This window comes from Myotis daubentonii, chromosome 1 (assembly GCF_963259705.1).
Source record: "Myotis daubentonii chromosome 1, mMyoDau2.1, whole genome shotgun sequence".
Lineage (NCBI taxonomy): Eukaryota > Metazoa > Chordata > Mammalia > Chiroptera > Vespertilionidae > Myotis > Myotis daubentonii.
Window position 1 is genome coordinate 45,771,722 of NC_081840.1, and position 14,770 is coordinate 45,786,491.

Here is a 14,770-nt window from a genome sequence, read left to right on the forward strand (position 1 = left end):
ATGAACCAGGAGGTCACGGTTCTATTTTTGGTCAGGGCATATGCCCTGGGTTGCGGGCTGATCCCTAGTAGGAGCGTGCAGGAGGCAGCCAATCAATGATTCTGTCTCATCATTGATGTTTCTATCTCTCTCTCCCTCTCCATTCCTCTCTGAAATCAACAAAAATATATATATTTTTTAAAAAAAGCTGGGCTTTTCTCGTCCTCTGGTTTTGGTGCTCTTGCTCTCCTGGGCCCTGAGTGCAATCTTCTTGCCTCCTGAGTAATGTGTCCTGGCAGGGGCTGTCCTTTAGCCCTCTCTGTAACCCTGCTCCCTGGCTCAGTGCCGGACACAGAACACAGCCATTTCCAGCCATGTTTCCAAAATGAAGGAAAGCACCCTAATCGGAGTCTCAGGACCCCACTCAGCCTTTTCATCCCAAAGGATGAATGCAGACAGATGAATGCAGTGCAGACCTGAGGGTTCAGTGCCCCAGGGCGCAGCCCAGGGAGAGGAGGAAGCACAGAGCTAGGCATCGGGAGCCGGCTCCAAACCCAGCTTGGCTGTGGCCTCGCTGTGTGAGCCAGGCCAAAGCAGTCCCCTCCCTGGCTCTCAGTTTCCACATCTGTGCAGTGAGAAGGTTGAACTGGCCCCGGATGAAGATGCCTTCCAGCTCTAACACCCTGCGATGTATTTGTCTGTGAGCTCTCTGTCCCCTAGCATAGGAACAGGACTCCTATCTGACCAAGCACGTTAATCAGAGGATTAAAAACGGAGTTCATCTCCTTGTTAGAAGCATTGTTTAGAATCTGCTGCAACATATTTGCCTAATGCAGCGGTTCTCAACCTGTGGGTCGCGACCCCTTTGGGGGTCGAATGACCCTTTCACAGGGGTCACCTAAGACCATCAGAAAACACATATATAATTACATATTGTTTTTGTGATTAATCACTATGCTTTAATTATGTTCAATTTGTAACAATGAAACTGGGGGTCACCACAACATGAGGAACTGATTTAAGGGTCGCGGCATTAGGAAGGTTGAGAGCCACTGGCCTAATGATTTGCAATGATCCATTGATACGAGTCATTTGCAGGGTGGTCCTTCCAGTCCCCATCCCTCACTCCTCAGATACGTGAAGTGCTCCCTCCTCAGTGCTCTCACCCTGCTTTTGCCATAATCACTGTAGCTGACTAAACCACAAAGAAAGCAAATGACCACAGGAGGGTGGCTACCATCCCCCTAACTCTTCCCACACCCCCAACAACAGATGTTCCCAATGGAATCACAGTCCGCTCATACCCACCAATCCGATTTGCCATCCTGACTCCCCATATTAGATCGTAGCTCTTTACTAGGACTGTGGCACTGAGTTCCTTGAGTAAGAAACTGTCTCGGGCATCTCTGTGCCCCTCACCTGTAGCACAGAGTTGGCCCAGAGAGTGTGCCCAAGAAATTCCGGCTGGATGGACATCGGACACACTCTGGTCTTTGGGCTCCTGCCCCTCCAGCAGGTTAGAGGCAGAAGCAGGCCCAGATGAGCTGCCAGCGCCCACCCCCCTGGAGCCCAGCACCTGGGACCTGCGGTCGCAGTACCTTGTCTTTGACACTGTGGTCACAGCCAGAGCCCACCAGGAAGTCCAGAGCCTCCAGCTGTCCATGTGCGGCCGCCAGGTGAAATGCTGTCCTTCCCAGCTGACGGGCGGAGAAGAGAGTGAACTTTTACGCTCTGTCCCCCGGCCTCTATTTCCCTAACCACGTCGGGCTTGCCGTGGCTTCTCCTGACCCAGACACGCTCCCCTCTCCTGGCCCCACACACCCAACTTCCCAACAAGACCCCACTAGGGGGTCCCTCCCCCACTGACACCCTCCTGTGGCTCCGGCTGCCTACTGAGTAAGGGACAGAGTCCTGAGGCTGGGGGTGGAGCTCTTCATGAGGGACCCCAGCCCTCTGGCCCTCAATCCCAATATTCTGACCCACCTGATCTCACACACAAAGGGCCCTTTTCCACCTCTAACTCTCTAGGGTGCTCTCTCCTCCGTTTGGAACAGCCCCCTGCTTTCCAATCTTATTGACAGAATTCAGTTCATCTACCAAATGCCACCTCCTCCAGGAAGCAGGAAGCAGTGGCTTCCCTCTCTAACACGTCTAGTCCTTAGCAGAGCCTCTCTGACGGAACTAACCACATTTCTGCTGTGTCTTGCTCATTTGTGCCCTAATGTCCCTTCTAGACCCGCAGCTCCCGGAGGCGGGGTCCAGTCTGCACCAGCCACAGCTCAAAGGACACACCTGAGGAACGGGCACGAGTGGCCCTAGGAGCCCCGGGCCCAATGGGAAGGACAGGCTGGATGCCACCCTCACCTTGTCAGCATGGTCCAGGGCCACGTCCTCCAGGTCTTCCATGATGAAGGCCAGCACCGGCACGTGGCCTTTCTGGGCTGCGCAGTGCAGTAAGGTTAGGCCGTCCTGAAACAAGCCCAGGGTGGTCCCTGCAGTCTGGAACGGAGACCCTCCTCACACACTGTGAGGAAGGAGGTCTCCTGGCCCCACAAGCAACATCAGTGAGGGAGGTTTGCAAATGCTGTGATGACAGCCCAGAGCCTCTACGCTGGCCTCCCATTGCAGCCAGAGTGTTTAAAGCACTGCTTTTCAAATAGATTGCAATCACCAACAGGTCATAAAAATCAATAGAACAATGCCTTACCTCTTGACAGTGGCTTGGGTTATACAGGAGTAGCATTTGTCAAATCTCAGGGAGTATACATTTAAGATTTGTGTATTTCCTTGTATGTAAGGAAATTGAACCCTAGTTAATGATACGTACGCTGAAGTATTTAAAGGAAGTACACTAATGTCTATAATTTATTTTTAAATGCATCCAAAATTTATAAAGAACTCTAAAAACTCATCAATGAGAAATTAAACAACACAATTATAAAATAATCTGGACATCAAAGTATAGGGAAGGCAAATACGCACATAAAAAGATATCTGGCATCATTGGTTGTTATTGAAATGCAAATTAAAACCACAAAGAGTTTCCAACACTAGACTACGGAAAGGGGAAAACGCTAACATTACAGTGGAGAAACCTGGCCGTCTCTACTTAACTAACTGATGAAGAGTGATATTGTGGTTTATAATTGGAAATATATATTTGGTCTTTATCCCTCTTCCTTGAACAGAGCTCCTAAAACCTTTGAAATTTCCTAAATGGTGAAAGCGTTAAAGGTGTCTTTTATTATGTTGATGACGTAACTGTAAAAAAAAACAAAAACCCTAGGTAACGTCAGGTTGGGTCCTGGTTGCCTGGGGAACCAACCTTGATTAGAAGGTTGAAACTTTGTCCCCGACATGCAGGGATGGAGAGGACCAAAGGTTGAGTCAAGCACCAATGGCCAAGGATTGCCTCACTCATGTCTACGTAATGAAGCTCCACGAAGACCCAAAAGGAGGGGGTTCGGAGAGCTCCCAGTTGGTGAACCACAGCGCATCCAGGTGCTGGGCCCCAAACTCCACGAGGACAAGACGCTCCTTTGTTCGGACCTGACCCTGTTATGGAGGAAAAGGGGGCACATGCACACCTGACAAGCTCAGGGAAGGCCTGCGTGGTGACTTTGCAAACTCAGAGACCTAAAGTAACCACAAAGGATGGTCTGAAATGAAAGCTTTTTAAAATAAAAAGTCGTTTATGATGGGTAGTCATGTCCTAGGCCTATATCTTCCCTGACAAAGATCAACTTTGACCTTCACTGAGCCTATTGTCTTTTTTGCATCTACGATAACATACATTTGGAATGTCAGGGTAACTTCCCTGTTTCCAGACCCCTTAGGGCACAGCCAATGCACCAGGAGGAGACCACAGAGTCCCTCACTGTTACTGTTCTCCTGCTAATTGTTGACTGCTAACTAGCCTGTGCCCACCTTGTAAAAGAAGCATGTGTCTATCATTTTACTTTTTATCCAATCCCAGAGGTTTCCCAGCTTTGCTTTCTCCCACCTCCCTAATCCATCACCAATGGATTTCATGTAACCCACTTACATCTCCTCTTTTTATTGTAATGCATAAAGCAAAATGCAAAACTACCATTCTCAGCAGCATTATCTCAATCCATTGAGATTCTGCTTCCTGGCAATTGTCACAGTTTGGCTCAAATAAACTCACAAAAATTCTTCACAGATTTGAATGTTTCTTAGGTTAACATTATGTATCTCTTCATCTGCCTTATGATTCATATCCTTTAATATCCCTTATAATAAACCAGTAATCTAGTAAGTAAATGGGTTTCCTGAGTTCTGAGAGCTGCTCTAGCAAATTATTCAAACCTGGGGAGGGGTTCGTGGGGAGCCCAAATAACAGGCTGGATTTGGGATTGGCCTCTGAAGTGAGGCAGTCTTGCAGGGCTCAGCCCTCAGCCTATGGCTATGATGCTGTCTCCTGGTAGAAAGTGTCAGAATTGAGTTAATTTGGTGGGACCCCTGCTCAGTGTCTGTGGAGAACTGAGTTAATTACTTGGTGGCAAGGAAGAACCACACACATAGGAACTGGTGGCAGAATTGGATCAATGTAACATTGCCAGTGACAAATCATGGTGGTGTCATATGCCCCCTGATAGCAGGAGGTGAGAAAGGAACTTGACCTCTGTGGTCTCCTTCCCAAAATTCTGTCACCCCAATCTAATCATCAGACAAGCCAAAATGAAGCACTTTCTACGAAATACTTGACCAGTGCTCTTCAAAAGTGTCAAAGTTGTGAAAAACAAGAAAAGATTGAGAAATTGTCACAAGATTAGAGGAGACTAGGGAGACAAGATGACTAAGTGCACTGTAGAATATTAAGTTTAAAAAAAAAACCTGATGAAATTTGAATGCAGTCTGTAGTTTAGTAAAACTTGAAATGTCACCAATGACTGGCAAGGTAAGCTTTGGGCTGAGCAGACGGGTAATGATGGCCTCTGACCCGGACCACGGCTCATCTAACAGTGAGATGAGTACCTTTGGGAAGGACCTTGAACAAGGGACTGAAAGTAAGACTGGTGGACTATTTGCAAAGATGGCTGCTACAACTCTTCCCCCCCCACACACCCTTGGCAACACCCTAAGTGGGGGGGCTGTACTACTCTTTTCAGGGGGAAGCCAGCTCTCTCCATCCCCCCAACCTAAGCTGGCCCTGTGACGGGCTTTGAGCAATAGAATGTGGTGGACACACTATCATGTGACTTTCCAGCCTTGGCCTCAAGAGACCATGCCACTTCCACCCCTGCATTCACCCATCACTGAAAGAAATGCTAAAATCTCAAGCAGAAGTTTGACAGAAGTGAAATAAAATGTTCTTTTTCCATCCAGATCCGTGGGCCCCTGAAGTTGAGAAGCCCTGGCTGACAGCATGTGGCCAAGATGTTTCCATTTTCTTTAGAACCACTGTGCAGGGGTTCCAGGCACTCCACCTGGCTGGGCCCTCCCCCTTCAAACCACAGCGCACACCAGTGACAGCGAGGGACTGCTGGGCTCCCCGACACTGCCCCAGATAATATATGCACAGCACTGCACGTGCTTCTCCCACAGCTTGGAGGTGGGTACCAGCATCCCCATTTCCAAAGGGGAAAACTGAGATTCAGGGGGTAGAGTAACTTCCCCAAAGATCCCAGAGTTTGGTAACCAGTGCTTTCTCCTACCCCGCCTCCCTGAGCACAAGGGAGGCAGCGTCCCCCCTCCCTCTCATTTAATCTTCCGACCACCTTCTGAGGGTGTTACTTGTATTCCTCTTCTGTGAATGAAGAGGCTGGTCAGACAACTGGGGACTGTCATAGCATCTAGAGCGGTCAAGGATGAGGGGATCAGAAGAAAGAGGGGTTCAATGTTGATGGAAGAGGCACCTCTGGCCCTTCTCCAAGTGCCAGTGGGAGCAGCGACGGTCCCAGTTTCACAGGGTTGAGCTCAGCTGGGTTTTTAGGAGGCAAACTGGGGCAGGCAGAGGCAGGTATGTGGGACCAAAGGGAGCAGCGCCAGGGCAGGTGTCAGAGGTGGGGCACACCTGTGCAGTTGGGTCAGGGGACAGAGGGGGCAGGGGCAGTGGGGTCCAGTGGGCTGCCAGTTGAGGCCTTACCTTGTTCTCACAGTGGATCTTGGCCCCCGAGTTGACCAGGATCTGAAGAATCTGTAAGTGGCCAAACCAGGCAGACAGGAGAAGTGCGTTCATCCCAAACTAGGGGAGAGGACACGGGAGGAGGGAAGGAGAATGTGAGGAGGTGTGGCTGCTTTGCAAAGTCACACAACCGCAAGAGACCGTAAGTGCCACCCAGGCCAAGGAGCGCCCAGCTTTAGGAATTTAAAGTCCAGGACATTTTTAAAAATAGAGGCTGATGTACTATTGCAAACTTTCAGGGTAGGGGAGGTTGCTGAATAAAACAGCTGCCATCTACTGTCACCATCATTTCATAAAGAGAGACCATTTTAACGCAAAAAATTTGGAGGGAGCCAATCTCAGAATATACTCCAAATACAGTTTTTTAAAAACATGTTTTTATTGATTTTTAGAGAGAGGAAGGGAGAGGGAGGGATAGAAACACCAATCAACTGCCTCTTGAACGCCCCCTACTGGGGATCGAGTCCAGAACCTGGGCATGAACCCGTGACCTCTGGTTACATGGGTCGAATGCTCAACCGAGCCACACCAGCCAGGGCAATATTAAAATTTAGACTCTTAAATGTATCCCTGTCAAATGCCATTGTCAGATGCAGCCCCTTCCACAAGCCTGTAGAGCTAGTTTTGTAGATCCTGCTACTTTTCAGTGCTTAGCAATGTGCTGCTTGCCAATTTGCTAGTCTTTGTGCAAATTGTTAAAGGATTAGACAGGACAGGGCCTTGTGTCACAGCAAGAGAGACCTGCCTTTTGGTGACTTTACTAATCCACTCAGTTCTCTGTTTTACAGCCCATATCTCTCCGTGCCCACATGGTATCAGGAGGAGCTGAAAAGGCTCTCTGAGCACTGAAAGGCCCTTGAAGATGGAGAGATCTCTATGACTGGACAAGGGGTAAAGGGAACCACTGCAGTGTCAAAGCCCCTAAAGACGTAGACTCCCTGCCCATCTGCACCTGCGCATCTGCATAGCAGCGGTAACCTTGGCAACGACAGTGTTCATAGATCCAGAGTGAGCTTCCCCACCCTGAGACAGACAGACAGACAGACAGACATGCACACACAGACACGCCTCCGTAGGGGTCCCGTACCGCATCCTCATCGTCCACAGCAGCCTCATGCTCCAGGAGCAGCCGCACAGCTTGCTCGTGCCCGGCACCTGCGGCCCAGTGCAGGGCCACCCTGTCCACCTGCCAGGAGTGAGAGGAATCCTGTGAGGCACTGGCTGGCTGCCTGGCCCACCTCCCCCACCTTCCCCACCACCAGGCCAGGAAGCTGGTCTACACCAGGCCTTTGCTGGCTCTGGTGACCAGTGACTGGGGCCCCAGCCGCATCCTGGTCCCTTCCGCCTCCAAAGGGCAGCAGCTGAAATGCACGTAGTAAAACACAACAACTAGATCCGTCTGTCCCCCACCTGCAGCTCTTCACAGCTCCCCACTGCTCCTGGGACAGACTGCATGGCCTGGCCCTGCCTACCACTGCTTCTCAGAAATGCCAGCTTCCCCACTGTCTGTTCCTGTGGCCTGTGGCTTTTCTCCACCTCCCTGAGGGTCCCTGAGGGCCTGGGTTCTCTCCCCTCTTTCCCTCAGAAAGGGTCTGAAGGCTCCTGACCCCCCACCTAGTTCTCACACCACCTTGGCAATTTATGATGGCATCTGGCCCTCGGCACATCCTATCAGGCCTGGTGGAAGCCAGTGTCCCTCCATAGTTTTCTGCTTGTGAGGTGACAATGAAAGAAACACTAATTTTCGGAGTGGTGTCTCCGCCTGGAACACTGTCCTTCTTTCCTACAAAAACGCCTCTTCCTCAAGAAGCCTGCCCGTCCCTCAGGTGGGACAGACCCCTCTGACCCCCATGGAGCTCAATTTCTCACCGTGGGAATGAATTGTTTGTGATACTCGGTTTAATGTCAGTCCTTCCCCACTAGACTATCAGCTCCAAGAGGACTGCATCGTGGGTTTTGCTCTATCCCTAGCACCTAGCACAGTGCTGGCACAGAGTAGTAAGCCCTTAATAAATACGTATTGATTGAATGAATCAATGAATGAGTGAGTGAATGAATGAATGAGTCTGGCATTAGCATCCTACCATCCAACAAATCCACGCTTCCTTGCTAGTGCTTGTCCAGGAGTTGAGACCAAGGCTCCAGTCATCAATAACTCGCCGTGTGACCTCAGCTTACTTGCTGCCCCATCTGTGCCTGCTCTAAAATATGAACAGGACTAACACTTCTGCCCCCTCCCCTCTCTAGGGGCGGGTGAGGATCACCAGGAAACAGGTGGGTGAGTGCTCTGAAAACCTCAGGAATCCTGTTACTATTACTGAGTCCCAGGAAGGCTCTGGAGACCCAGGTCATACCGTTGTCGTGTCACCCGGACAGAGCAGCCTCTGCTGGGGTCAGAAACCCTGCATCCAACCTTTTCAGCTCCACTGACCAGCACCCAAGCTGGCATCTCCTCTAAGGTGCTCCTGACAGCCAGAGCCCCGAGGCTGGAGATGCAACCCCGGTGGTACTCAGGCCTATCCTCAGTGTCCCCCACCAGAAGGAATGGCTTTGCCCTCTGTCCTCTTCCCCAGCTGGGCTGTGGACCACCTCACCTGCAGCCTTCCCAGAGGCCTGGTCAGCTGGGCTGATCTGCCTCCCAGCCTGGTCTTTGAGTCCCTGAGGGCAGGCGGGGGCCCTCAGAGAATTGAGCTGGATGGCTGCCTCATGCATGCTCAGCCTCTCTTGGTCTGGTCTCTCTTGGTCTCAAACCCCTGGACTTCTGACCTCAGGCATCACTCCACCTTTGTCCCTCCAGGTTCTGCTCCTATCTGCCTATCTGTCAGCCTCTGACTCCTGACCTTCCTTGGGTATGCCTTTCAGATGGGTCACAGTATCTATATTATAGAAGGTCTGTGGCCCTAACGACTGGTGCGGGTGGGCGGGGCCGCACTCTGGGCTTCTCATCTATAATAATAAAAGTGTCATATGCTAATTAGACCGGACAGCCCAACAATCTTCCGGACGTCCTTCTGAACAACCTTCCGGACGAAGCTGGGCCGCATCGGGACTCTAGTAACGTATAAGAGCATAAGTTCTGGAATTGCCCAAATCTGGCTCAGAATCCTGACCCGGACTTGGGGTGAGGCCTCAGAGACCTTGAGACAATGTGGACAACCTGCCGATGCAGATGCAGAAGCAGACACCATAAACGCTCCCTCCTGGGGGGAGGCGTCCCGGCCACACTGTGCCCATCCCCCTGGAGCTGGAGGAGCCTGGTTACGCACGTGGTTTCTGGCCCTAACGTTGACTCTGCTTCTGATCAGCTCCTTCATCCTCCCGACGTGGTTCCTGCGGGCAGCCTCGTGGAGCTGCCTCTCCAGAGGAAGCACTGTGGGAGAAAAAGGGGAGCGGCGTGAGAGTGAGGGCCCCACACTGCATACAAGGCGCAGTGAACAGCCCCCGCCTGGCCCCGAATGTTTCCTGGGCTGGGGTCTTCCAAAGGAATGGAGCATGAGGGGGATGCCATATGTCGGGACTTCCCCAGACAGCTTGCGTTTCCTTCTAACTCACCACAGGTCCACATGGCCAGGACTCGGCCAAACCCTGAACATGGGAGACCATGGGCAAGACCATCCGCAGAGCTGGGTGTGTGCCCCTCACCCGTTAGAGGCGCCCCATCACCCAGGCTTCATGTCTGCTCTCCAGAGCTGCTCTTTTTTTTTTTTTTTTTTTATAATATATTTTATTGATTTTTCACAGAGAGGAAGGGAGAGAGATAGAGAGCTAGAAACATCGATGAGAGAGAAACATCAACCAGCTGCCTCCTGCACACCCCCCACTGGGGATGTGCTCGCAACCCACGTACATGCCCTTGACTGGAATCGAACCTGGGACCCTTGAGTCCGCAGGCCAACGCTCTATCCACTGAGCCAAACCGGTTTTGGCCAGAGCTGCTCTTAAGAAGGGAATGGAATTCATCCCCCCTGGAGTCTACAGCTGCCTTTTTCACAGCCCTGAATAGGAAGCAGCCAGGAGCTACTGAGTTCTCTGCTGCGCCGGGCCCTGTGGAGGCCAGGGGCATGCTCACCTGGCTTCCGTCTTCATCCTTCCACCTCTTCTCTCCTCTCCCAGCTAGGGGGCCTTCCCTGCGGTCTCTCTGCACACCTCTTACCCTCATCATGCACCTTCACTTCAGTCTCAGACTAGAGAGAACCTCAGAGCTCCCCTGCCAGCCCCTACATGGGCAGTGGTGGGCTCGGAGGGTGAGTGGCCACGCCAGGAGGGATCAGGCCTGGTGACCCCCATGCTGCTGTCATCCTGACGGCTCTCGGCTTGTGAGGATGTCTGAGCTCCTTGGCTGGACCTCAAGGTCCTTGCGGGCCCTGGCCACACCAGACCCTTCCCAATCCACCTATAGCTCACAGCAGGGAGGGGTCCAGAAAACTCTGCTTCCATGAGTGACACCAATAATCCCCAGACTAAGAGATGCCCGTCCCTCCTCCAGAAAAGCTTGGACACACGGGCACAAATATTTCCTGGCCCTTTGCGCAGCCATTGCAGGAGGTGATCTTGTGGTTTTATTGCTGCCAGACCCACATCCTGCATGTATGGTCCAGTGTGAACGTCTAAACCCAGTCTCTGTCTAGGGACAGGTGGCCAGCGATGCATTGAGGTGACAGACAGGCCTACCATCAGTTTGGTTTGCCTGATAAATTCCACTTGGCTTCCCAGATGTGGGAGAGGGTCTTGGGCTTTCTGGTGCCTCACAAACACAACCTGTGGACCTCAGAGTAGCTGCCCCAGGGCAATCAGCTCCGGCTGAGTCATTGTCTGGCTGTATGACTTAGTTACTTAATTATCCCGTCCCTCAGTTTCCTCATATTCTGAACGGGGACATAGCTGCCTTCCAGGGTTACTGTAATGATTAGATAAGAGAAGCCTCTAGCATGGTGTCTGGTAAGTAGTGCCACCATTGTCATCACTATCATTCCTCCAAGACAAAAGATCAGAGATTAAATTCTGGTGGCAGTGACAGGAGATTTGTGGGTGGTGGACACATGGTGCAATAGACAGATCTTGTCATATAGAAATCCACACCTGAAACCTCTGTGTTCATGTTGACCAATGTCACCCCAATAAATTTAATAAAATAAATAAGTAAATTCTGGTGGCCAAAGACCTGGAAGTGAGCCAGTGAAGCCCTAACCAAGGAAAGCACCTCCCTGCCCACCTCCCTGCATTACTTTTCTCCATAACACCTCTCACCGTGGGCAAACGCTATATTCACATATTTAAGTTTACAGTCTCCTTCCCCCATTATAATATAAGCCCATGATGGGAGAGATTTTTGTCTGATTTGTTAATTACTATATCCCCAAATTCAGGCCCTGGCATGCATCTATATGTGTGTAATTTTTAATATATATATATAATTGATTTCAAAGAGGAAGGAGAGAGGAAGATAGAAACATCCGTGATGAGAGAGAATCATTGATTGGCTGCCTCCTGCATGCCCCCTACTGGGGATCAAGCCTGCAACCAGGACATGTGCCCTTGAGCAAAATCGAACCTGGGACCCTTCAGTCCGCAGGCCGACGCTCTATCCACTGAGCCAAACACGCTCTATCCACTGAGCCAAACCAGCCAGGGCAATGTAATTTTTAAAATTTGGGCCCTGGCATATATTTGTTAAATGAATGAGAAACACACAAATCATTAAATCTCATCGGGGCCTTGGAACTATAAAATACTGCCTTAGTTAAGACTCATTAGCCCCATGGAAAACCAAGCCATAAGCTCAGGGAAATGATAGGAAAAAATCCCAGAAGGCAGCTTCCTGTCAATACTTCAGGGCATGGAGAAAACACCACCTTCCAAGTGAGGTCCACCTTGATAGTGCCATCTCCCCATTCCGAAGGGCCTGCCTTTCCTGCAGTGAGGAGGCCCTTCTGGAAGAGCCCCTCTCAGACCTCAAACATCTCCAGGAAACACTGGCTCCCAGCTTTTCTTTCCTTAACCTCTTGGCTGTAAACCCCCAAGACCCAGGTTTGGGAAAGGAGCTGGCACTGCAGGTGTGAGCTTAGAGAAACTGGGGTTCTAGTACCCACTCTGCCACTTTCTAGCAGCAGGATCCTGGGCTAGTCCTGTCCCAGGGGGAGTCTCAATTTCTTCAGCTGTAACATTGCAGGAGGGTCAAGAGAAAGTGATCCGAAGCCATCCCTTCCAGCTCTGACTCCCTTTCTCTTAGCTGAGCCCAGGGGCTGTGGGCTGGTTTGTGTTGGCAAACAGCCAGGAGTCCAAATGGGAGCAAGCCGACTCTGCACAGCGCAGATACAACTGAGTCTCCTCTCTTCCATCCACCTCAGCCCATGCATCCTCTTTGTGGCCACATCAAATACACCCGGAACTCTAATCCCTGGGCCTCTGCCCAGAATTCCATCCCACACTCCCCCATGCATCTGGCTGCACATTGTAAAGGTCCCGATCATGTGACCCTCTGTCCCAGGCAGAACCCTGTACCCTCTGAATTAACACCTTGATAGAGCCCCTCCCCCGCCCCATCCCCTGGAGGCCGCTGGCACCATCCTTCTCTCCCCTCTCCCAGCTGATGCCCACCTGGCTGCTGCTCCCTGGCCTTGGGACCCTGGCACTGGGCACACCATAGCCCCTCTCCTCTGGGTTTCAGTTTCCCCATCTGATGTGGTCACGGCTCTTCACGCACCGGGGCATGCTGGGGGCGCTGGGGGCGCTTACTGACTGTGACCTTGGGCCCCTTATTTAACCTCCCTGTGCCACAGCGCTCTCTTCTGCAGAAATGGAGATGGCAGTAGGTCCCACCCCCTAGGGCCGCCATGGAGGTCAAGGAGCGTGCCTGCCTGCCGCTCGGCCTGGCACAGCAGTGAGCTCTCAGTAAAGGATCGCAGCGCCGGCTTATTGCGAGCTAAGGTCTCAGGCTCGTGGCAGTGTCCCCTTGGCCGATGCACGTTCCTCTCGGCGCCACAAAGGAGCCCAAGGCAGAGAAGGACACGTGGGCCGAGCCAATCCCAGCAGGGGTCGCCCCCGCGGGCGTATGGGGGGGTGCGGGGGGTGCGGGAGATGCTCTGGTCCCCTGCCCGCCCCCGCCCCGGCCTCGCAGCGCCGCGGACTCACGGCCGTCGGTCTCCCAGGGCAGGTGCTCCTCCATGCCGCCGCTCGCAGCCCCGCGCTCGGCCCCGCGCCAGCCCACCAGCCGCGCATCCCCGGAGCCGGGCGGGAGGGGAGGGGAGGGAGGGGGCGCGGAGCCGGGGCGGGGAGCATCCAGGTGCGGGCGGCAGCCGCTCCCCTTGACCCCCCTCCTCCCCCCGCCTGGGCCCTTGGGGATGATGTGAGCTCGGCTCTGCGGCCTCTCCCCGCCCCCGCTGCCCATCCCCCGCCCACCATCCCAGACCAGACTGCCGGTCCCTCCTGCGGCTCCCTGGACGTGGCCCATCACGCGTGTCGGGGAGGGAGGGACCACTCTGGCTCCCCAGGTCCCCCTCGGCGTGTCTCCCTCCTCCTCTCCTCTCCTCTCCCCCCGCCCCCCGGAGCTGTCCCAGCCTGCACGCCCCGAGGTGTGTGCAAGGCCTCCCGCAGGCCCCATCCTCGGGGACTGGGCAGGCTCTTAAGGCACAGAAGCCCGGGCAAGCGTATGAGAAGGTGGCCAGGTTCATTCATGATCCGAAACATACAAGTTCAAACGAGAATGAGGTTTCACTTGCGCCAGTTAGACCGGCAAACATGGGAAAGCTGGGTAGTGCCAAACGGTGGGGAGTGAGGAGCTGCCCCAGCCAGGTCACTGCTGCTGCGAGCAGCCTGGGGCCTCCGCTCTCAGAAAGTCTGGCAACAGTGAGGGGGATTATGCACAGCGGTCGGTGACTCTAAAATCCAGCTCCTTCTCCTCCTCTTCACCTGTGGGGCCCGCGGCTGGAGGGGGGTCTGCCAGTGGGTCCGCCTGGTGGGCCCTGGTGGCAGCAGGGACCTCTCTCCCAGGTCCCTGAAGAGGAGGTGAGGCCCCAGCAGGGCTGGCAGGTTTCTCCACAAGATGCCCCCCCCAGGCTTTTCACTGTTCTTACTTCATATCTTGAGAAATTAGAGGGTTGTTTTTTGTTTTTTCTTTTGTTGTTTAACAAACTAGAACCGACTTGTGTTCTGCCCTCTGCCTGGTTGATTTCATGCTCCTTTGCTACTTGAGTGGCATTCTCTTGGGAAGGCGGCATCCCAGGCCCAGCCCCGACCTGCTGAATCAGAACCTGCATTTATTTATTTTTTAAAATATTTTTATTAATCTCAGAGAGGAAGGGAGAGGGAGAGAGAGAGAGAGAATCGTTGATCAGCTGCCTCCTGCACGCCCCACACTGGGGATCGAGCCTGCAACCCAGGCATGTGCCCTGACCGGGAATTGAATTGTGATCTCCTGGTTTATAGGTCGACCCTCAACCACTGAGCCACACGGGTTTCAACAAGATCCCTGGTGATTCCTGCTTACATTAAAGTAGGAGAAGCACTGCTCTAGGCTGTCCATCCCAGTCCATTTTTTTACAGGCTTTTATTTCAATACCTTCCATAAGCATATCTAGCCTCTTGTACTGTCTTCATTTATTGCGCACCCGCTGTGAAGCAGCCACTGTGTCAGTCCCGTATCAG

At 52.6% G+C, this 14,770-nt stretch overlaps 1 protein-coding gene across 2 annotated transcripts in view; it reads right to left on the reverse strand.

Annotated features, from left to right (window-relative positions):
• ANKDD1A (ankyrin repeat and death domain containing 1A) overlaps positions 1-13,482 on the reverse strand; it is a 30,918-nt gene extending 17,436 nt beyond the window's left edge. Inside the window, exons 1-6 of one of the 2 annotated variants that reach the window (XM_059698452.1) lie at positions 13,259-13,482; positions 9,394-9,497; positions 7,215-7,313; positions 6,089-6,187; positions 2,344-2,448; positions 1,578-1,676 (exon numbers count right to left, since the gene is read on the reverse strand). In XM_059698452.1, coding sequence (XP_059554435.1) covers positions 1,578-1,676; positions 2,344-2,448; positions 6,089-6,187; positions 7,215-7,313; positions 9,394-9,497; positions 13,259-13,292 — 540 coding nt within the window. In that variant the 5' untranslated portion in view covers positions 13,293-13,482. Of the gene's footprint in view, positions 1-1,577; positions 1,677-2,343; positions 2,479-6,088; positions 6,188-7,214; positions 7,314-9,393; positions 9,498-13,258 lie in introns of both variants that reach the window. The other variant, XM_059698442.1, reaches the window with a different exon arrangement.
• Positions 13,483-14,770: the final 1,288 nt, after the last annotated feature.